Genomic DNA, 21,451 nt, shown 5'->3' with positions numbered 1-21,451 from the left:
GCCAGCCTCTCTCTCTCTCTCTCTCTCAGAGTGACGACGATGATGCTTTTAAAACTGAAAGCTCTATGGATAATGATAGGGGACGACCGAGACAGAGCTGTTAAGGCAGAGACACAGCCCTCAAGGTGGCTTTTAAGATCAGAGAGAGGTCAGCAGATGGCGGAGGTGACGTTTGGGATCATGGGGGGAAATTATTTTTCCGTGTCACGCGTTGACATTATTCCCAGACGCTACCTTCAGGTAACCTAAACCGGAAAACAGGGAGCCTGAATGACCAGCAGGCAACTAATTATCCTTTTGGACGGGAGTAAAAGTTTAGCGCTTAGGAAAGGGAGCATGTTCTGGTCCCTGGAGGAGGGGAAATTACTTTTACAGCCTCATCCAGCTGATGGCTGTTCAGATGGGGGGGAGAGAGAGAGAGAGAGAGAGAGAGAGAGAGAGAGAGAGAGAGAGAGAGAGAGAGAGAGAGAGAGAGAGAGTTTAGCCCAATTAATGCTTCATCGTGCAATGGCATCGTGGACTGAAGATAGCAGATCTACAAGCTCACAATCCGTCACATCTGTGACATGCTGTGAACTTAAAATATCTGCTATTTTCAGCGTGTGACTCTCATCATACCACAAAGTATGAATCGGGCATGAAGTGTCTTGCTCAGGGACACTTCAACACGTACACCGGGCAGGCCGAGAGGGGTGAACCGGTGATCTGCCGATTCCCAGACAACCTCTCCACCTCTCTCTAACCGATTACCCTGGGATGGTCACGCTGCATGCGGAGCAGGCATGTGAGAGTGGGTGTGCGCCGCTGTAACAATGAGTCTGGCCTGGCCTTCGCCAGTGGAAACGGAATGAAGACATGCATGCGATGAACCTCACACTCATAATAAAGGAGGTATACGATTCCTTTGGCCCGCGGAGCTTCGGGGACCTCTCCAGTGACATAAAATGGGCCCTCATTAAGCGACACAGACATCCTTTTCACCTGGATAACAGCTCAGAGTCGAATGTCCCCCCATTCAATTCTGCTTCATAAGTACTGCCAATCACACCGACACCCCGTCACCAGCAGACTCACGACACCGACGGACAAGAAGAGCGCAGAGAATCTGCCAGATGACTTGGCAATGGAGAATTTCCACTCATTCTTGTCTACTTTCTCACGTGCGTAATAAATAATAGGCAGGATACACATTACACACACAAACCCTGTCTCGTTTGATGGAGGAGCTCGTTAATGAGAACCCGGTGAGATCCCAGAGTGTTCTATTTAATTAGATTCTAATTGTTCTTTAATTTGAAATTTTAACCGAAACAAACAAACTGAAGCCCATGAACAATTTCAACACGGATTTAAAAACTTTGCCTTGAGGAAAAAGGTGGAAAGATCCTCTGTGGATTTGTGTAATTAAAGATTATCAGATGGGGGTTAAGAGATACATCCAATTAAATAATAAGAAGGAGGGAGTAAACAGGAAAGTGAGGTACAGGGAGATTTAGGCCCTAATAAACAGATCGTTTGTGTGTGTGTGCTGACAGACAGAGAGTGGGTGTGCAGGCCAACTCCGGCCAAAAAGATAATAAGTGTAGTACTTACAGTCGGGACAGGGCAGGGTTCTTCTGAAACAGTAACTCTGGAAGTTGCAGAATCTGATTTCGGTTCAGACGCCTGGAAGCAGGGAAAACATACAACATACAACCAGTGAGTGATACTGTAAGTGTGTACACGGCATGCACAGTCACACCAGCTTGTGCTTGAGCGTGCGCGTGTGTGTATGCGTCAGTGTTTTGTGTGAGCGTGTTTGTGTTCATTTCTGCTAGCTGCTGTAGAATCAGCTTAGCCGGGGGCTATTATATTTCAGCGCTGTGCTCAGTGTCACATAAATATCCAACTGAAAGTTCAGGGGAATTAAACTGCTAGTCAGGGAGACAGTGCAGTAAATTATCGGCGTGCAGTTAAATTATAGTGCAGCGCCCAGTGGAATTCGGTGCCCATGTTGATCTTTCCCATGCTCACCATTTAAAACAACCTAACAAGATCCATCGGTTATGCCGGGGGTGAGCAGTGATCGTATCTGCAGTGAGCAATCGAAACAACATGCTTCTAAACACCCATTACAGGATGAGCCTGTTCATAGCCTGAGGCGACTTCGCCTGGGCTCGGGCCTTGGCACCAGATCTCCTGTCGATGTCAAACAACTAATGTCCAAGACCGGCGGAGCTTTATGCAAATACGACAATGAAGCCAACGAGGAACAGACTGTTGCTAATCTGTTGGAAACCACAGCTCCCTCTCCCCTCTCTGAATGGCCCATTGATGGCACATGGGAGTGAATGGCTGTGGCCGGGGCAGAACGGGGGCCAGAGAGGAGGATGATCTGGGAAGGCATGCCGCTGCCATGCCTTCAGACACATTCAGACAGATGTTGGGCGCTGTGCCCACGGACTGTATACACAGAGAGGGGCGAGCTTAGCCAGCCGGGGATAGAGATTTAGAGCCGTAATGGGCATTAATGGCCTCTAACTGGTGTGTTCGCGCTGAACTGTAGTACCTGCCGGTGCGGTTGGGTTTTAGTGGCTTTTTTCCCTTTCTTTTTTGGTTACATCAGAGAACATGGGTCCGCTTGGTTTCCACATCGGTCTGGCACATGTGCACGTCTAGCCAATGTTTTGCATCAGCGGGATATTACGCGCGGGGGGGGGGGGGGGGGGCTGGTGTGAAAAGGCAGCCATGCAAGCACCTCAGAGTTTAGCGAATGTAAACGTTAGAACCGCAACTGTTCCAGATCAGCAAGCAGACGCTTGGTACAACACTAGCCGACACAAACACCCGCGGAAAGTCATCTGCCGCGCACGTTTTCCCAATGTGGGTGCGGCACTATTGATTTGCTAATGAGCGGGGGCCGAGGTGCGGTGGAGTGTTGTTTGTCTTGTGTGTTTTTTCCGGGCTGTTTACAAGCCGGCCCTGGTGCAGCCCTGGTGCAGACCAGATGTTAAATTTGACTCTAGAGGGTACAAATGTAACCAAACAGACACGTAATAAGGGTCCGTTTGGTTACATTTGTACCCTGTCAGAGTTGGAAATGGATTGACTAAAACTGAGGATTTTTACTGAATGTGTAATTGTGGATCCACATTTCCCACTGTGGGCACTCCTGGTGGACAGTTAACGTAACAAACCCCGGCCCGCGCCATACCCCTCTCAGCACCGACCGACCACGACGGAATGGCAGCGAAAGTGAGCTCAAGCCCCTGTCCAGTGGCGGCATGCACTCAACAGTCGACTCGTCTCATCTGTTAGTCTCATCACACTGTGCAAAAAAAACATAAATCTCTGCTGGCGTTTCTAATCGTTGCTGGTTGTTCTGTTCAGTTTTTTTTGGGGGGGGGGGGGGGGGGGTATTCAGCGTTATTGGGTGGAGGGTGTGTGAATTTTGGCCAAAATTAAATGGAATGAACCCAAGACAGAGAAAATGTTTTTTTGTTTTTTGTTTTGGTCTGCGGAGCTCGTCTAAAAGACTCAATTATACTTTGTTTCGTGCCGGTGTCGTGTTCATGTAAATAGCAGATCTACAAGCTCACAACGCGTCACATTCGTGACACGCTGTGAGCTTGCATATCTGCTATTTACGGCATGCAGCACCAGCGTGCAACTAAGTGTAAATCAGGCTTAAAATCCCGGCGAGGTTCTACTATACTCACAGCCTCTCCAGTTCCTTCATGTCATCAAAGGCTCCACGCTCAACCACCCCAATCTGGTTCTCCATCAACTGTCTGCAGAGAGAGAGAGAGAGAGAGAGAGAGAGAGAGAGAGAGAGAATGAGAGAATGAGACAAAGAAAAAGAGAGAGACAAAGACAGTGAGAGAGAGAAATGGAGAAAGAGAGACAGAGAGAAACAAAAAAGGGAAAACGAGAGAGAGAGAGACATTCAGACACTAGTATGTGTGATGATGGACATTCTTTGATTCGTTATGTCTTCTGGAAGGTTTGCTGTGTGTTTTTAACACAAGTGTTGAGGCTGGGGGCTGTTTGTGTGGCGAGAGTCCTTGTAGCATGTGTACTCAAGGTGGCTGCAGGAGATTCAACACCTCACACGCACACGCACACGCACACGCACACGCACACGCACAAACACACACACACACACACACACACACACACACACACAGGGCAGTGGTGCGGTGGTCTGGGGGCACGGTGTGGAATCTTGGCGAATGGGAAGCAGGGATGGCAGCCAGGAAAAGAGTTTCCTAAGGTGGCTGGGGGAGGGAGAGGGAGAGAGAGAGAGAAAGAGAGACAGGCCTGGGTTCTAGTGTGGTCCGCTAGGTTTAGAAGGCAGGCGGAGGGGGAAGTCCAAGGGTGGGCAACAGGTCAGAGAGTCTGCGAGTCTGTGAGGGAAGAGGGAGGCCAGCAGCTCCAATGCTTTAGAACTGGCACAATCAAGGGAAATAAGGTTCTGTGTGTGTGTGTGTGTGTGTGTGTGTGTGTGTGTGTGTGTGTGTGTGTGTGTGTGTGTGTGTGTGTGTGTGTGTGTGTGTGTGTGTGTGTGCGACTGTGCGTGTGTGTGCGTGTTTTGCACAGTACGCCTGGATTGAATCAACGCTGCAAGCTTCAAACTCGCGTGCAGCCGAAAAACAACACAATCGTTGCGCACAAACAAGTACATGCACGTGTGTGTATGAGTGCGTGTTTGTGCAAGGGAGAATGCGTGCGTGCAAGCACGTGTGCACACGCACACACACATACACAACACGCACACACTTCTTTTCCTTACCTGCGCTGCCAAAGCTAACGCACCGAAAAGCCTTGGATTGGTTTTTTGAAAGTGTTACAACAACACGACGAGGTCGAGAGGGAGAGAGATCCTTTCCAAGGCTTTTTGAAGCAACAAGAGCCTTCCTTCATTACGTATACAACTGTTCTGTGTTGAAGGCAGGCAGGCGACCCCTCCGGTCTGCTGCGGAGCGAGGTGCCCGCGCCACGCTGCGACTCAGCAGTCTGTTCAACTTCTCTTCCCCCTCGTCGTCGAATATAAATGCTAATCATTGTTCGCACTCCATAAATATAGAGAGAGAACTGCAATTCAAATCCGTCTCATGAATTTAGATGGGGGTGAAATATAAGAGCGCTGCCTCTGAGTGGAGAGAACTTTTCCTGTGGCTTTTAATCTCTCCGGTAGGTCTTATTTCCTTCTCTCTCTTAACTTTTAAGTTTTCAACAGTTGGCGTGTCCTCTTTTCACTCTCGTCTGTCGGCGTGTGTTGCATGTGAAACCAAGTCAAGTGGGCAGCATGTTCATGTGTATGATGTGGTCAATGGCCTACCTACACTTTTTCTGACCTTTCAACTGATTTGCAAATCTCACACATAAGGTAGAATAGACCAGACAGACAGACAGACAGACAGACAGACAGACAGACAGACAGACAGACAGACAGACAGACAGACAGACAGACAGACAGACAGACAAGCCAGATAGCCAGCCAGACAAACAGACAGCTAACCAGACGAGTCAGATCGACAGACAGACAGAGAGACAGACAGACAGAACGGTGATGATATAAATCAGCTGGCTTTCCTTTTTAGACTGACAGGTTGCTGGTTGACTGTAAGGACACACCTCTCTTCCTGTGAATCCTGCCATGTCTTGCCTAAGGGTCACCCGTGGGTCAACGGGGTCGAAAGTCAACCCCACTGTTAGTCTTCTTCAATGCTGTTGTTGACCTACAAGGGTCGTGCCCTTCCCCAATATACACACTGGCAGACACAGTGTGTGTGTGTGTGTGTGTGTGTGTGTGTGTGTGTGTGTGTGTGTGTGTGTGTGTGTGTGTGTGTGTGTGTGTGTGTGTGTGTGTGTGTGTGTGTGTGTGTGTGTGTGTGTGTGTGTGTGTGTGTGTGTGTGTGTGTGTGTTGGCTGGAGAGCGGTGCAGGGGTTTTTACAGTCCGGGGGAGGGGAGGAGGGGTTCTGTGTTTAGCAACGCTGCAAGGAGCAGTTTCCTCCCTACTTGGCGGTGACAAGCTGGCAACGTGGAGGCATGTAACCTCCAGGAGGAGGAGGAGGAGGAGGAGGTGGTGGTGGTGCACCGACAGACGAAGCCATGTGGAGGTATAGAGGAGGGGTTCTTGGAGGGGTTCCGGCGGGTCCCCAGCTAAAGTGGTTAATATAGGGTCACACAATCATTTTAACCATTTTTTGTAGATCTGCTATTTGTTTAGAGAAATTGTGAAAATGTGTGCACATTTTTGAATATATATATATATATATATATATATATCCTAAGTCTTTTGCTTCTGGAGGTCCCTCTGGCGGTGAGTGGGGGCGGGTGGGTGGACGGGAGGGAGGGAGGGAGGGAGGCGTCGCTGGTAGAAAAAGAAGGTTGAATTGAGGAAACAAGGGGAGGACAGGACAGGACAAGACAGGGGGGGGGGGGCGTAATGGGCAGGCATGGTGGGGGGGGGGGGGGGTTGGCCTGCGTCTAATGATAAAACTCTAAAAGAGTCTGGGCTTTGCTGGGCAGCAGGAATTTTGTTGGGCTCGCATTACATCCAAAACACGTCCGTGAGTGTGTGTGTGTGTGTGTGTGTGTGTGTGTGTGCTGCTTCCTCCCCCTGTGCTTTTAAAACCACTTGAACCCTAGCGTCCCTGTTCTGGGGGCAAAGTTTGGTGCAAAATAGCAAGTCTACAAGCTCACTACAACAACGCGTTGTGACGTGAGCTTGTAGATTTGCTACTTTCGCCAAAGATATTTAGTGTAGAGCGAAAACAGGAGGTGGCCTACGATACAGCCCTGGGGGGCTCCGGTTGACTAAGTATAGGGTTAAAGTGGTTAAAAACCTACGGCACTATTCGTGAGTGTGCACTCCCACGCACAGGCACACACAGACACACACACATATACACTTTTACAGACACTTTTAACACTGTCATCCGAAGTCACAAGTGCTGTTTAATTTCACCCGCAGAGTAAGTACTTCGGCTGTGTGTGTTAACTGTTGTTGAGGGCCTATTTAGAAGCGAGGCTTACGTCCATGGCCACTGTGTGTGTGTGTGTGTGTGTGTGTGTGTGTGTGTGTGTGTGTGTGTGTGTGTGTGTGTGTGTGTGTGTGTGTGTGTGTGTGTGTGAGTGTGAGTGTGTGTGTGTGAGAGAGAGAGAGAGAGGATTATAAGAGCCACTACAGTAGACAGAATTGTGCGGGAGTCCATTATGTCAGTATAACTGCAGTCTCTCAGCAGCTCTAATGTACTCTGAAGGGGTGCTCTTTAAAAATGACATGGCCACTTCACTGTGTGCATGCTAATTTGAACATTTCCAGCAGGTTCCGCAGAAACACGCCGGGTGCATGAGAGTATTTACATAAACAGACACGCCGTGTGCACGCACGCAGACACACGTGTGCACTGCACGCGCACACACTGACACATACAGACGGACACAGTCACAGTCACAAAAATACACACACAAGCATGATGCGGACACACGAAAGAAAGCTCATAAAACACAAAGGCGATTATACTTACAGAACACGGAGGTACTTGAGGCCAGCGAAGTCGCTCTTGGTGATCCGTGTGAGATTGTTCCCATTCAGCTCCCTGCAAACACAGACACACACAGAAATTAATAATTAATCTTGATTCTCCCTCTGGGCCTGCTAAGCCCGGTGACTAACTGAGAAATCAGTGACACAGAGACGACTTCTTGCATTGATACCCGAGTCACGATTTTATGTTGCCACATTACAACCACATTACGAGACGTGTTCAAGTGTAAGAGCGCGTGCGCGCGCGCATGCACGCACACACACGCGCACACGCACACACACACACACACACACACACACACACACACACACACACACACACACAATGCCCCAGGCTGCAGGCCATAAGCCGTAATGCGTGTTAAAGAAGAATCTCTGGCCTTCTTTCAGCACTGATGTGTCTATGAAATTCTGTTACATTAGCATGTTTGACATCTACACATGGCCTCGCAGGATGGAGGATATAAAACCGTGTCTCAAAAGGGAAGTTTACCCACAGCTCCAATTCTACCGGGGTCCAGTGTTGCCATGTCTACTTATTATAAGCGACTCTGGGCTTGTTTTTCTGTAAAGTTGCTTGTAAATATTGGGCTTGTTTCTAAACTGTAGTTGCTTATTGGGGCTTTCTTCCTAAATGTTGTTTAAACCACTGGTTCTCAAACATTTTCATGTCAAGGAAACCCCCCAAATTAAAAGGTAGGCCTATTTATCCACGGACCTCCATCATCTAAAAATATTTTGTGCCAGGGACCTCCATTCCAGATTTGTGTTATAAAATATTCAAAGTTTTTTTTTCCCCCAAGATCTACAAGCGCACAATGTGTCGCATCGCGACGCATTGTGAGCTTGTAAATCGTCTATTTTCAAATATCCAATGGATACAGGTTGCTGATGTGGCCTTATAGTCTGCCTTTTTTTTTGGGCTTGGTTTCATAAACCTGGTTGCTTATTTCTCTTGCAGAATCTGGCAACACTGTCGGGGCCCCCAACAGAGAGCGAGGCCCCCCATTAAAATGGGATCCACATCTCAGCTGCCTGCTTGTCTTTCTATCCCAGCCCTCATCCCTCTCACGCACCCACCCCTCCTCCTCTCCTCTCCCTTGCTCCCTGTCTCTCTCTCTCTCTCTCTGTCTGTCTGCTACCTCAGTCCACCATTGGCAGGGGGGGATTAACCAGGAGCCGGTTGGTTGGTGGGGATTTGGGCTGGGCCACGAGGCCACAAAGCTAAGTGCTGTGTGGATATAACGGGTCGGTTTGCAGCTTCCCCGCTGAGAGCTGGAGGCTTTCACTGGAGGCTGGGAGGAAAAGACAGGGAACAATAGATAAAGAGGAAAAGGTTAGAACTGGCCATTTGGTTTTCTAAACTGGCTATAATAGTGAGCCACCCCGAGGCTGAAAATGAACCTTTTCGTCATGCATCCTTTTTGACTGATGATAGTGATGATACAGTGAAACTATCTGCAGTTCAGTTAGACACTTCAGCTGCAGGATGAACCATTTACCATTTATTGCAATGATATTGCATTCAGTTTGGCGGTGTGACTCTGCTCCTGTGATACTACAGATTAAGCAAGCATGACGCAGAATCTGCGATCACAACCCCCCCCCCCCCCGGAGCAGAGCATAAGATACAGTTATTACATGAACATTACATTGAACCTTTCAATTGCATGAGCTTAGTTTAAGATACCCCATATCATAGTACAATCCATAGAATCACAGTGCAATCCACAGAAACAACTATTAACATACAGTATGAAAAATGCCACAGGGAGGAGGCCGGGGAGGTGGAGGGAATTTGAACGCTGACAGCTGTACAACGAGCTGTGACAGCTAAGCACGTAGAATGAAGTGAGCTAACAGTGTACACCTCCTGCCTCCTAGCACCTTTATCAAATGGTGCTATATCGAATCCTTAAAGGTGCTTAAACTAGGCGAGGAACCAGTGGAAAACCTCTAAAGAGCGATACAGGGGCTGAACAGGTTCTTTGTGCGGCAGCAGTGCTCAACCTCAGTGTGTGTGTACAGAAGACCACAGTAAATCGGCCAACTATAAGTTTGCATTTTTTTCAACAGGGACCAATAATCATGCACAACCTCACCAATAGCTTTAGCATTGAGAAATGTACAGTACCAGTACCACACTGCTGCTGTTGTGGCTTAAACACTTTAAACCCTGTAGTCTAGAGAACTGGACTAGAGTTACAACTATACTTTGACCACTTTTCCCGTCTACACCAAATCTCTTCACCGCCCAGAATATGGACGCTGGGCTTCAAGTGGTTAACCCATTAAGACCTGGAACTGTGTCATTTTTAGATTTGAGCTAAAAAGCATTATTTTACACTTTGGGCTATTCAAAAATAGCAGATATACAAGCTCATAGCGCGGCACCGAGTGCCGCGCTACGAGCTTGTAGATCTGCTATTTTTGAAAAATCGTGAAAATGTGTGCAAATCTTTGAATATATATATTTTTTAAGCGAACATTTTTAACTCAAATCGTTGCTTCTGGGGGTCCCTGGAACTAAATATTTTGATGGGGGTCCGCGGCCAAATACATATCATTTTGGGGGTCCTTGACATGAAAAAGATTGAGCACCACTGATATAGAAACATACGTTTTTCAGAAAACTGTTGAGATTTAGGAGACGTGTAGAATCGGCTTCAGGTCTCAATGGGTTAAACAAACAAGTGCGTAGGAGGCCTTCGAAAAACCATGATAAATCTCCTTTTCGAAGTCAGTGAACTCGGTATACTAGACACGCGTGTCTCCCAGTATTTTTATCATTCAGAACATGTTTTGAATAACAGCACATTCGATCACATCACATTTGATTAGGAGGTACTTTTTGCAGCTGCCGCAGCCCGCGGTACGTCCCGACCATTTGTAAACATTCCTTCCGCTCTAGATTTCCGGAGAGCCGGAAGCTCAAAGTTTTAGCCGTGGCCGATGCATTTTCCGGCAAGGGAAGCCGAGCTCGTTACTCGGCACAATGTGGTGCGGACTCGGCCAAGAGAGAACATTTTGTGCAAAATAAAGCAAATTGCAACCCAAGACATGACACAGAATGTTAACCATACAGAGTCAGGCTGGCAAAGAGTGGAATCAAGTATGATATCATGAACAACATGATTTGCCTCATCTAAGACACACGCACGTCCGCACTTGCACACGCACACACACGAAATCTTCAGAAATGAAAACCAAAAAGTCAAAGATGACAGAGAGACCTATGCTTGCGGCGTATCTCCCTCTCTCTCTCTCACTCTCTCTCTATGAGTCAGTCACTCTCTCCTTCTTTTGCTTAATGACCACTCCAGGGACTGTAGTGCTATGCAGTACACAAGAGAGTGGTCATTATAGACAGATGGCGGTGTGTGTGTGTGTGTGTGTGTGTGTGTGTGTGTACACAGGTGCATGGACAGACTGAACAACTGGCCACGGGAAATAAATAATGGAGTGAGCTTCATTAGCCCAAGGTCCAGGACACACATGTTCTGTTCATTACAGGTGCTTACGCACAGTCACACACACACACACACACACGCGCGCACAAACACACGTGCACACACACGTGCACGCACGCACACGCACACGCACACGCACACGCACGCACACACACATTTGGATTCCCAATGCATTGTCTTCAGGGTGGCCATAACCGATGTTGCCCCAAGGAATTATAGGACATAAAGAAAGAGCGATGGAGAGACACTTGAAAGAAAGAGAGAGGAGAGAGACAGAGAGACAGAGAGACAGAGAGAGAGAGAGAGAGAGAGAGAGAGAGAGAGAGAGGGAGAGTGAGAGAGTGTGAGAGAGTGAGACAGAGAGAGAGAAAGAGAGAGAAAGAGAGAGAAAGAGAGAGAAAGAGAGAGAAAGAGAGAGAAAGAGAGAGAAAGAGAGAGTTTGGGGAAATTTTGGCTTGAAATGACGCACTTCGACCGTGAACCAGGACTTAACCACATAAACATGTTTTGTGATGAAAGACAAAACATTGTATCTGTTCTTTCTGTATTTTTCTTGGCTCATCAACAAACTCAGTGTTCTCTCTCATCATGACACTTTCCCACCGCATGGTTGGGACCGGCTCCACTTGACTCCACTCTACCTTTCATTTGGGCTAAAGTAGCTCTAGCTGGTAGAGTTGTTCCGATACCAATTCCATCGGAAAATCTGTCCATACGGCCTAAAATGCTGGTATTGGAATCGACTTAGGAATGGCAGTCTATGCTATTCCGATACCTCGTGATTTATCACATGATGATATTTCATTTAGTCATATTTTGATTGCTTCAGTTGATGTTGCACCACTGTTTTATACACTTTCTGTATGATTTACATTATTATTTTACTAACTTGAAGCTGCACTTAACTAACTATTACTAATGTAATTTGTATTTATTCCTATATCAGTGATATAACTTTTAATTTCAAGGACCCCCATAGCTCTGAGAGTGTACAAATGGAACCAAATGGACCCGGAGTTACAGACCTGTAAGGGTCCATTTGGAACCCCCTCAAGGAACCCAGATGGTCCCTGGACCCCACTTTGAGAACCACTGTCCTAGATTTAGTATCTGCACATTTCTAAAGTGACAATTTAAGGATTTTGATGGTCAAAATGTAATGCCTCAACTCCAAGTGCTTGTCAGGGTGGGGGGTCCCCAGTTCAAATATGATTATTTTGAAAAAACACCAAAAGTTTGAACAGGTTTCTGGCCGACAGCAACGATATAAAAAAAAGAACACGCTTCTCGATTATTCGATTAATCAAAAAAGTAATCGACAGAATAATCGCTCATCTATACATCGCTAAGACAAACATCTACCAGCTGAGGGTACTACCTGCAGTTGAAAACAAAGCTCGTAGTCGAGTCAAGTTGCAATGGAAAATTGGCTTAATATTGAATCATTCATCATCGGAAGCTGTGGAAAGGTACGGAAAATACCATCAGTAAGATGGTGGCAATTCTTCTAGGCTGAAGGTTTTACTCTCATGGGGCCTGAGGTAGGCTAAGCTTTTTATCAGAGAAGGAGATGAGGGACGCCTTGTAGCCTATACATACAACAGTGGGAGGCGCACAGACCACTGCAGTGATGGGTCTGACCCTATACCTGAGAGAAGGTCTGTGGGGCCGCGGGGGAGTCAGTGTCTCTTGGGGTAACAAGTCAAATCTACTCCCCTGTCAGCGAGGGGCCTCCTCTGTTCTGGTCAACTGACAGCAGCTGGGATTCACATCACATTCAGACGGGAAAGAAGTTACACACACTGTTTTTCTCAGGAACTCTCTCGCGCGCTCGCGTACACACATGCACGCGAGCACACACACCTACACTTCAGAACTCACAATTTACGAGACACAGGACAATAACTCGTGCTCCTCCTTGCCTAAATATGGATATATACAAAGCATTGCAATCATGTGCAACCTGGCACATGGACACATGCTGTATCCACACAGATTTGCGCTCGTACACACACATGTAGGCACACTCGCACACACACACAGACGCGCACACGCGTGCACACACGCGCGACCTATGCAAAGGCATTCACGCGAGATGGGCAGTGCAGTCCTATGAGCTGCACGGTTGGATGAGGCTAGCTGAACCCTCATCAGTCATATTGAATTACAGAGGAGGGAGGTGGGAGGTATATGGACTGAGGCGGAGATATAGGTAGAACCCTATAGTCCTCTGCTCTGGAGTCGGCGGTGCTAGTCGCCATGTCATACCAGCTCAACATGGGCTTCCATAGTTTGTGTTTCACTGTCTAAATAAACGCAAAGGTACTGCATGCCAAACTGAAGCACACTGTCCAGGTGTCAAAGAGAATAATCTATTTCTAAAACTGTTGTGTATTAACGACCGTATTAGCCCGCGCTATTTTACTGCCTTTTTAGGCGAAGGAGGCTTAAGTAATAGCGTTTGGCACCGCTGCAACATCACGTTCACCCCCTCCACGGACAGATGTTTTCTAGCAGTGAGTGCACTGTAAAATCCAACTGTGAGTAATGTACAAAAGGACCCAAATGCGTCCATTTGGTTCCATTTATACAGTCTCAAGAGTGGAATTAACAGTCAGAATTGTGTGTGTGTGCAGGCCTCACCGTTGCCATACTGCAGGGTACTTAAAAAAAGGCAGAAAATTATTAAGGTATCATTCCCCCCATTTGGTGAAGGATTTCCACCTCCGACTGTTCCGAGTCAAATCCATTCCGTCCTCTCTGGAAGCATGGCGAGGATTCCCCGTGCTGACACACATCCTGAAGCGCGGGTGGATTTATGACATCACTGACTAATCCTTCTTCATCCACCACCCCCCACCCCACCCCACCCCCCACCCAACCCCTATACCCAACCCACCCGGCCCCCGACTTCTGCCGGTGGGAGCAGCGCTTCCTGGCTGTATACCCTTCTTCTCCCCCCCGGGGCGGACGTGAGTTTGTAGCGCTCCGCATAACTCAAAGGGGGGCTCGGAGCGCCGCCACGAACGCTGAAAAACTCATTATGTTTATTTCTGCCAGCTGTTAGGGTCCTCTGGCGCTTGGCGAAGGGGAACCTGGTTTGAATTGAGCGGTATTACGTTGAAATGGAAACCACGGGCTTTAGGGAGGAAAAGCAAACACCCGCTTGCTCGCTAATGCTTGCGCACACATACATCCCCAAATATCCACACATGTTGCTCGCTACAACCGAGTGTGCATATAAATATGTACACGAAGGAATGCACATGCACACACAAGTGGGCCTGTTACAAATAAAAGGGTGCGTTTATACAGCGCTTTTTTCTCCAAAGTGCTTTACAACGTGCGTTGCATTCACCCATTCACACACCGACGGCAGAGGCAAACCACGCAAGGCAGTGGTTTTCAACCCTTTTCACATCAAGGTCCATTATTTATTCGGCATTTGAGCCACGGACCACCATTTGATGAGATTTAGACTCTCAGACCCAAAAATGTTTTTGTTAACGTTGGGAACGATTTTGGAACAATAATGTAACTCTTGAGAGCGTTAAATGAAACCAAATGGACCTGTGATGGTCCATTTGGTTTAATTTTACACTCTCAAGAGTTAAAGATCTATAAGGGTCCATTTGGTTACCAACTCTCTGGAACCCCCTCAGGGACCACTGGTTGAGGACCACTGGCCTAGCAGGAAGGGACGAGGGAGGGAGGCAGCTGAGGATCGTTGGCACTGTGCCGTCCACACTCCTCACTGTGGGGACAAGCTGATGACCGCAGGCCTGTGGTGACGGACGGACGGACGCGCAACCCATAACAATACGGATGCCCCCGGTTATCACGATCACACGTCGTGTCCCTCTGGGACGACCATCCGCTGACAGCCCCCTGACGGTTGATTTACCCTAATGAATGAACCGAACAGGTTGTTAGAGCATCCCTCTCTGGCTGCAGCCTCCACAGCATATGGACGTGACAGCTGTGAGACACACAGGGAGCGAGACGGAGAAAGACATGACAGTCTCAGAGAGACACGGGGAGAAAGGATTGAGTACCATTGAGAAAGAGGGACCGAGACACACGCAAAGAAGATTACAAAGTGACAGAGGGAATGAAGTGAAAGTGAGAGACATTTGATGACTGAGTCAGTCTCTAGAGTCAAAGAGAGATAGTATAGACAGTGTGTCAGACCATCGGATTACCAAGTCAGTGGTTCTCAAAGTGGGGTCCAGGGACCCTCATGGCTCTTTGAAGGGGTTCCAAATGGACCCTTACAGGTCTGCTACTCTGAGAGTGTACAAATGGAGCCAAAATAGACCCTTTTGGGTCCATTTGGCTCCATTTGTACACTCTCAGACTTATGGGGGTCCTTGAAATTAGACAAAGTCTGAGAACCACTCGCACTTGCTTGCTGCCCATTACGGTGCCAGTGTGGTGATGTATTAGTACCGTGGACCAAGAAGCTGGGGAGATGCTGAAGAAGGCCAGCCTGTCTGGACAGCCTCCGTGGGGACAGGAGGCCTGGCGTGGAGCTAGTGGAGGAGGCAGTGAGGAGAGACTGACCTACATAGTGGCTGGCTGGCTCAACAACATGCTGCTATAGAACCAGCCAGGACCGTCAGTTTACTACAGCTCCACTACCCAGAGAGAGAGAGAAACCAGACCACCGTGACCAAAATAACACACACGCAAACCTAACTGGAACACTTCTCTCCTCACTCGGGGAGGTCAGATTTCTGCTTAACTTGAACTAAACATTTCCCCTATATCGAAACGCGTCTTTTAGATGTATATAGGCTACTGCTGAGGCCCTTTAACCACTTGAACCCTATATAGTTAAGTTGGCCGAGGTCCCCCAGGGGTCTATAGTAGGCTTTTTTCCTTTCTCTCCTCTACGCCAAATGTATTCGCCGATAATAGCTGATCTACAAGCTCAACGAGTGTGTGTGTGTGTGTCTAAGCGCGCGCGCGCGCGTGTGTGTGTGTGTGTGTGTGTGTGTGTGTGTGTGTGTGTGTGTGTGTGTGTGTGTGTGTGTGTGTGTGTGTGTGTGTGTCTGTGTGTCTGTGCGTGTGTCTGAAACAAACCTCCGGGTTTATTTACAGATCTCAATCTACTCTCTCAGGACCCAAGAGCATCCTCACCGATAGGACAGGCAAATACACAACTGAGACCCCACGTGCACGGAAAACTTAAGCATGCACGCGCGCACACACACACACACACACACACACACGTGCGCGCGCACACACACACCTCTAGGCCTCTAGATAAGAGGCATGGATTGGACGTAAACCCAAACATCTACTCTCTTTATCTGGCCTTCACACAACTGTAACCTTGACAAAACTATCCCACCTGGATTAAGAAGCACAACAGAGATTGGGGGGGGGGGGTAACCTTACGGGTCCACCCTTACAATCTCAGAGTTAAGACAACACTCAGGGCTTTGCGGCGGTGCATGCTAGCAGAAGCTGTCGGTGTGAGAAAGAAGCATAATATTCTGCCGTTGGCCGGCAACCACCATAAGAACTTTGGTGTGCGTAGCGTTCTCGTGCATAGTGAGAAAGAGACATCACAGGGACAGAATAAACGAAGGGCGCGAGGGACATCGTAACGTGGGAGGAAAAGTAGCACATAGACAGGCCGGTGATAAAACATAGATAACTGTATGTGACTCCTGCTCTCTCTCTCATGCCGAAGTGAATCAATTAAACATCTGTTGCAATGTGTGTTACTCTGGCACACAGACTGGGAAAAGAACTCCCACGCACGCACGCACACGCGCACACACACACACACACACACACACACACACAGACAGACAGACAGACATACACACACTTTTTTATTACTATAGTCGTGAGGACATAAATATTTTAGGACAGCATTGAAAATTGCCAAAAATGTCTCAAAATAACTGGCAACGTTGTGAGCTTGTAGTAGATAACTCTAACCCCTAAATCTAACCTCTAAATGATGCCTAAACATGAATCTTTTCCTAACATGAATCTTTTCCTGTAAACTTATCTCCACAAGTATTTTTTTCTAACCATAAAACAACCATTTCTCATCTTGTTAGGACCAGGAAAATGGTCCTCAAAATGTCCATTTCTCGAATTCTACTATATACTTATGAGGTCCAAATGTCCAGCTTTATTGTCAGTGTCACATCACAGGTTTACAGAAGTAAGAAAAGTTTGTGAAAATCGTTTTTGTTATTTCCATAAAAAAAAGAAAGGGACGAAGAAGGGGGGCAAGGAGGAAGAGAGCTCAATCAAAGAAAACTAACACATTATCTACATATTTACACACCTGAGGAAAGATATAAAATGTGCGTGAGCATAGCAGCAGATGTATACAGTAGGTGATACTATGGACGTTAGTTAAGGTGCGAGAAAACTAGCAGTAGTTATAGACGTACACACACACACACACACACACACACACACACACACACACACACACACACACACACACACACACACACACACACACACACACACACACACACACACACACACACACACACACACACACACACACCCCCACACACACCCCCACAGTCGGGGGGGGGGGACTGTGGGAGCAGAAGAGCAGTGTGCGAGGGTCTTTCATGGTTTTATAGCTGCACTTTGCATCAGAAGGGGGGAGGTTGTGTGTTGTGGTTTTTTAGATTCCTGCATAAAGGCATTTCGGGGGGCCGTTACGACCCGTAAGCGTACAGTACTGTGTAAGTACAGTGGTGCTGTGCTGCAAAACATCTGCCGCGCCACATCTAGTGCGATGTTTTTCCTCTCCATCGAGACATCGGGCTGCTGTGCGCGACAGATGTGCGTCTGTGCCTCGCGACTCGTCGACGTGATGGATGTGTGTGCGTGAGACCGCGTGACGTGTCACGTCTCGCTTGATCTACAAGTATAAAAGAGTAACTCTATACGCGTCTCCTTTCCCGCCACGCACACATCAGCATGTGTCGGGCAGAAACCTTTTATCTCCATATTTCATATTTTTTTGTAAATTAATGTTCTACTTTATCATACAAGAGTGTCGCACAAAACTAGTGAAAAAAAGCTGATCTAAAGCTCCACACTGCATCGGCTGTTCCAGAACTTCCAGGGCGTCCCCAGTAAAATGTGTTAATATAGCATCAAATATTTGATTTGATGCTCCCATTTTATACTTTGGGTATTCGAGAATAGCCGATCTACTAAGCGCCAACAACGTGCCGCACTGCGACGAAAATATATATCAATTCAGGGAATTTTGATGAAAAGGTTTGACAGTGGTTCTCAACCAGTTTGATTTCAAGGACCCCCCAGTTTGATATGCATTAGGCCACAGACCCCCATTCGAAACGATTTTTGTATTTATTTATTTTTATCTCTGGGACCCCAGTCTGCACTGTAAGCTCCTTTCATTTAACTCTGGAACCTACGAATGGACCCAAAAGCAATCTCTCTCAGCATCACAATTGGTATTGAGTGGATTATGAGTGCATCTACAAAGTCAGAAAAGTGTGTAGTGGTGTGTTGCTTTTAAGACCCCCACCCCATTCCCGGTTCCCAGCAGACCCCTCCACACCCCCCCGCCCCACCCCACCCCGGCTGACTGGCAAGCCGGGGCGCGGGGTGAGGGGGGAACGACTGACTGACTTCTGGAAGAAAGATGAAAGGGGATAGTGGAGGATTCACCAAATTCAATTTTCACGGTCTGCGGAGCCGCAGTCACTCCTAGATAGGCGTGCAAAGTAATCATGCACGTAGACGCCCGCGCGCGCGCACACACATCATACATAAACATGACACAGGTAAGGTAATAGGAGGCCCACTTGGATGCGTGAGTCTAAGCACTCTTTGACACACAAACACACGTGTGCGCGCGAACACACGCACACACCAGCGGTAGGGTTACATGGTAGCTCTAAGTGTGTGAGATCAAACAATGGAGTGGTAGTGTGGGTGCTGTGCTCATCAGGGGAGCAGGCCATTGGATACAACGAGAGACACACACACACACACACACACACAGCAGCTGGCTTTGATGCTCCGTTATCTACTGCTTCTGTCTGCCTCCATCACTGACTCTCTCAAACGTGCGCACACACACACACAAACTTGTGTATCGGCTATTTTCACTATATTTGAAATAGGGCTTAAGTGGTTAATTCATATGTATTTTTGTTTCAGTTTCAGTCCCAAGAACACCCTTCCTGGAAATGCAGTGGAGTCAAAAGCACAATATTTCTAATTGAAATGTAGCAGAGTAAAAGTCATCAGCTACAGTACTGAAGTAAATGTACTTAGTTACTGTCCACCACTGGCCACACACACACACACACACACACACACACACACACACACACACACACACACACACACACACACACACACACACACACACACACACACACACACACACACACACACACACACACACACACACACACACACACACACACACACACACACACACACACAACAAAACGGCCTAACTGTCATCACTCTATTCAGGCCTGCTATTTATACACAGATGATTGTGTGTCAACTGTAAGGTGATTAGTTATCCCTAACCACCGATCAGACAAACAAACAGAATTTTAAGGCCTAGATTATCGACAAACAAGCTTTATATCTGGCAATGTGGTGAGACCCTTAAATACGAAGAAAGAGAGCGGTTTTCCACCTCAGTAACAGCACAGCTGTGTGCGTTATTGCGCAGTAAACCGAAATGGTTCCATGCCTGTAATTTCAACAATTACTCTATTGGGGCTTCAACATTCCCCGGAATCATTCTGCTCTGAATAGAGAAGAAAGCGGATCGTGTAACATTACTAAAACACCAAATAAAAGGATGAAAAAAAACACTAAGAAACCCTACCTGCCTCAGAGCTATTGAACTCCTCATAATGACTAAGGGAATCGCAAATTATTTATTCATCCCTTGCGTTTTGGGGCCGGGGGGTAACTAACGTGTGTTATTTATGCAGGGTGCACACGGTTAAAATCCTCAGTATTAATTTATCCGGTTGCAACTCAGAGAGCGTACAAATGCAACCAAATGGACCCGTGCACAGGTCCATTTGGTTGCGTTTGTACACTCTCTGTGTTAAAAAGGATAACTGGTGGTTTCACAGGGTGTAGTGGTAATCCCTTCGCTGGTGATTAACACCTCGGCCGGTATGCCAGTCTCCCCTCGTCTCTCCTCCTGTTCATCACACTCCCCCCTCCAACAAAAAAAAACCCTCGCTCCTCTCCCGTCTCGCGGCGTTGCGTCTCCCGCCCTGGTTGGTTGGCCCTGGCTTGGCCGCCGCCGCCGTTTGGCAGGTGGGAGGGAGGAGGGGCTGTTGCTGCTGCTGCTGGGGTTGGAGGTTGTGTTCGGTCTTGTCGGCACTGGGGGGTAAATAATGGATCAGGTGGCCTTCGGAGCTGTCAGCCGTATATGTATACCGAGCTATGTTGACGGTGCCAAAAACACCACAGGCATTCCCTGGCACTGTTATGCGCCCGCGCCCCCCCCCCCCTCTAACCACCACCACCACCACCCCACCCTACACCCTTCACACACACACTCACACACACACAGCCATCAAAGCAGAGGGAGCCCCCTGCTCACATCTCTTCAAGCCCCCCCGTGTTTTCATGTGCGATCCCATGACTTATTCACTGCGCTCACACTCTCTCGTGCACACACACACACACACACACACACACACACACACACACACACACATTCATAAACAAAAACATGTGAACGTTAAATATATACAGCCGCACACGCGTGGGCAACGCATGAAAAAGACGGAGAAACACACACACACGCGCACACACATATGGCGCCCAGCCTCTGCCTCGCGTACTCTGGAAAGGCTCCAGAACGCGTGCTAATCTTAGTGCAAGGCACTCTCTGGCACAAAGGTGCTTCTCTGCAGGCCGGCCTTCTGCAAATAGATAAAGTCACACACACACACACACACACACACACACACACACACACACACACACACACAACCCCGCCACCTCCAATCATCCCTCATTGACACGGTTGGAGGAGGTGTAGTTTATTTAAGCTGTCGGACTCACAGAGGCGGATTCATCAATAGATTCATTAAGGTGATAATGCAGAGAGAGAGAGAGAGAGAGAGAGAGAGAGAGAGAGAGAGAGAGAGAGAGAGAGAGAGAGAGAGAGGGGGAGGATTGAGCTGTGGGTTTGGTCAATACTCACAAGCCCGAGTCCCTCCCGATCTGATAAAGCTAAAGCTATCCATCTAAGCCTGAGTCATACCGTCTTGCCATTGAGAGCACATCGCTCACCTAAATTGATTTGATTGATTGGTTTTCAAGTTTTCCACCTGTAATTCTGTTATTTTCTGCAAGTGTTAAGTATAAATGTAGTATAAATTAGGGTTGCATTTCACACTAAACCCTGTGTTCATTTGTCATTAAAGG

General features: G+C 47.8%; 1 protein-coding gene across 1 annotated transcript in view; it reads right to left on the bottom strand.

The window, feature by feature from the left end:
- Positions 1–21,451, bottom strand: part of slit1a (slit homolog 1a) — a 137,111-nt gene that overhangs the window by 109,764 nt on the left and 5,896 nt on the right. Inside the window, 3 exon segments of the mRNA XM_080449593.1 lie at positions 1,594–1,665; positions 3,699–3,770; positions 7,516–7,587. Of these exon segments, the coding sequence (XP_080305719.1) occupies positions 1,594–1,665; positions 3,699–3,770; positions 7,516–7,587 (216 nt within the window).

The sequence above is a fragment of the Gymnoscopelus braueri genome, assembly GCF_963280865.1.
Source record: "Gymnoscopelus braueri genome assembly, chromosome: 14".
NCBI lineage: Eukaryota > Metazoa > Chordata > Actinopteri > Myctophiformes > Myctophidae > Gymnoscopelus > Gymnoscopelus braueri.
Note: the sequence above shows the minus strand (reverse complement) of the source record. Positions and strands in the feature narration are given on the sequence as shown.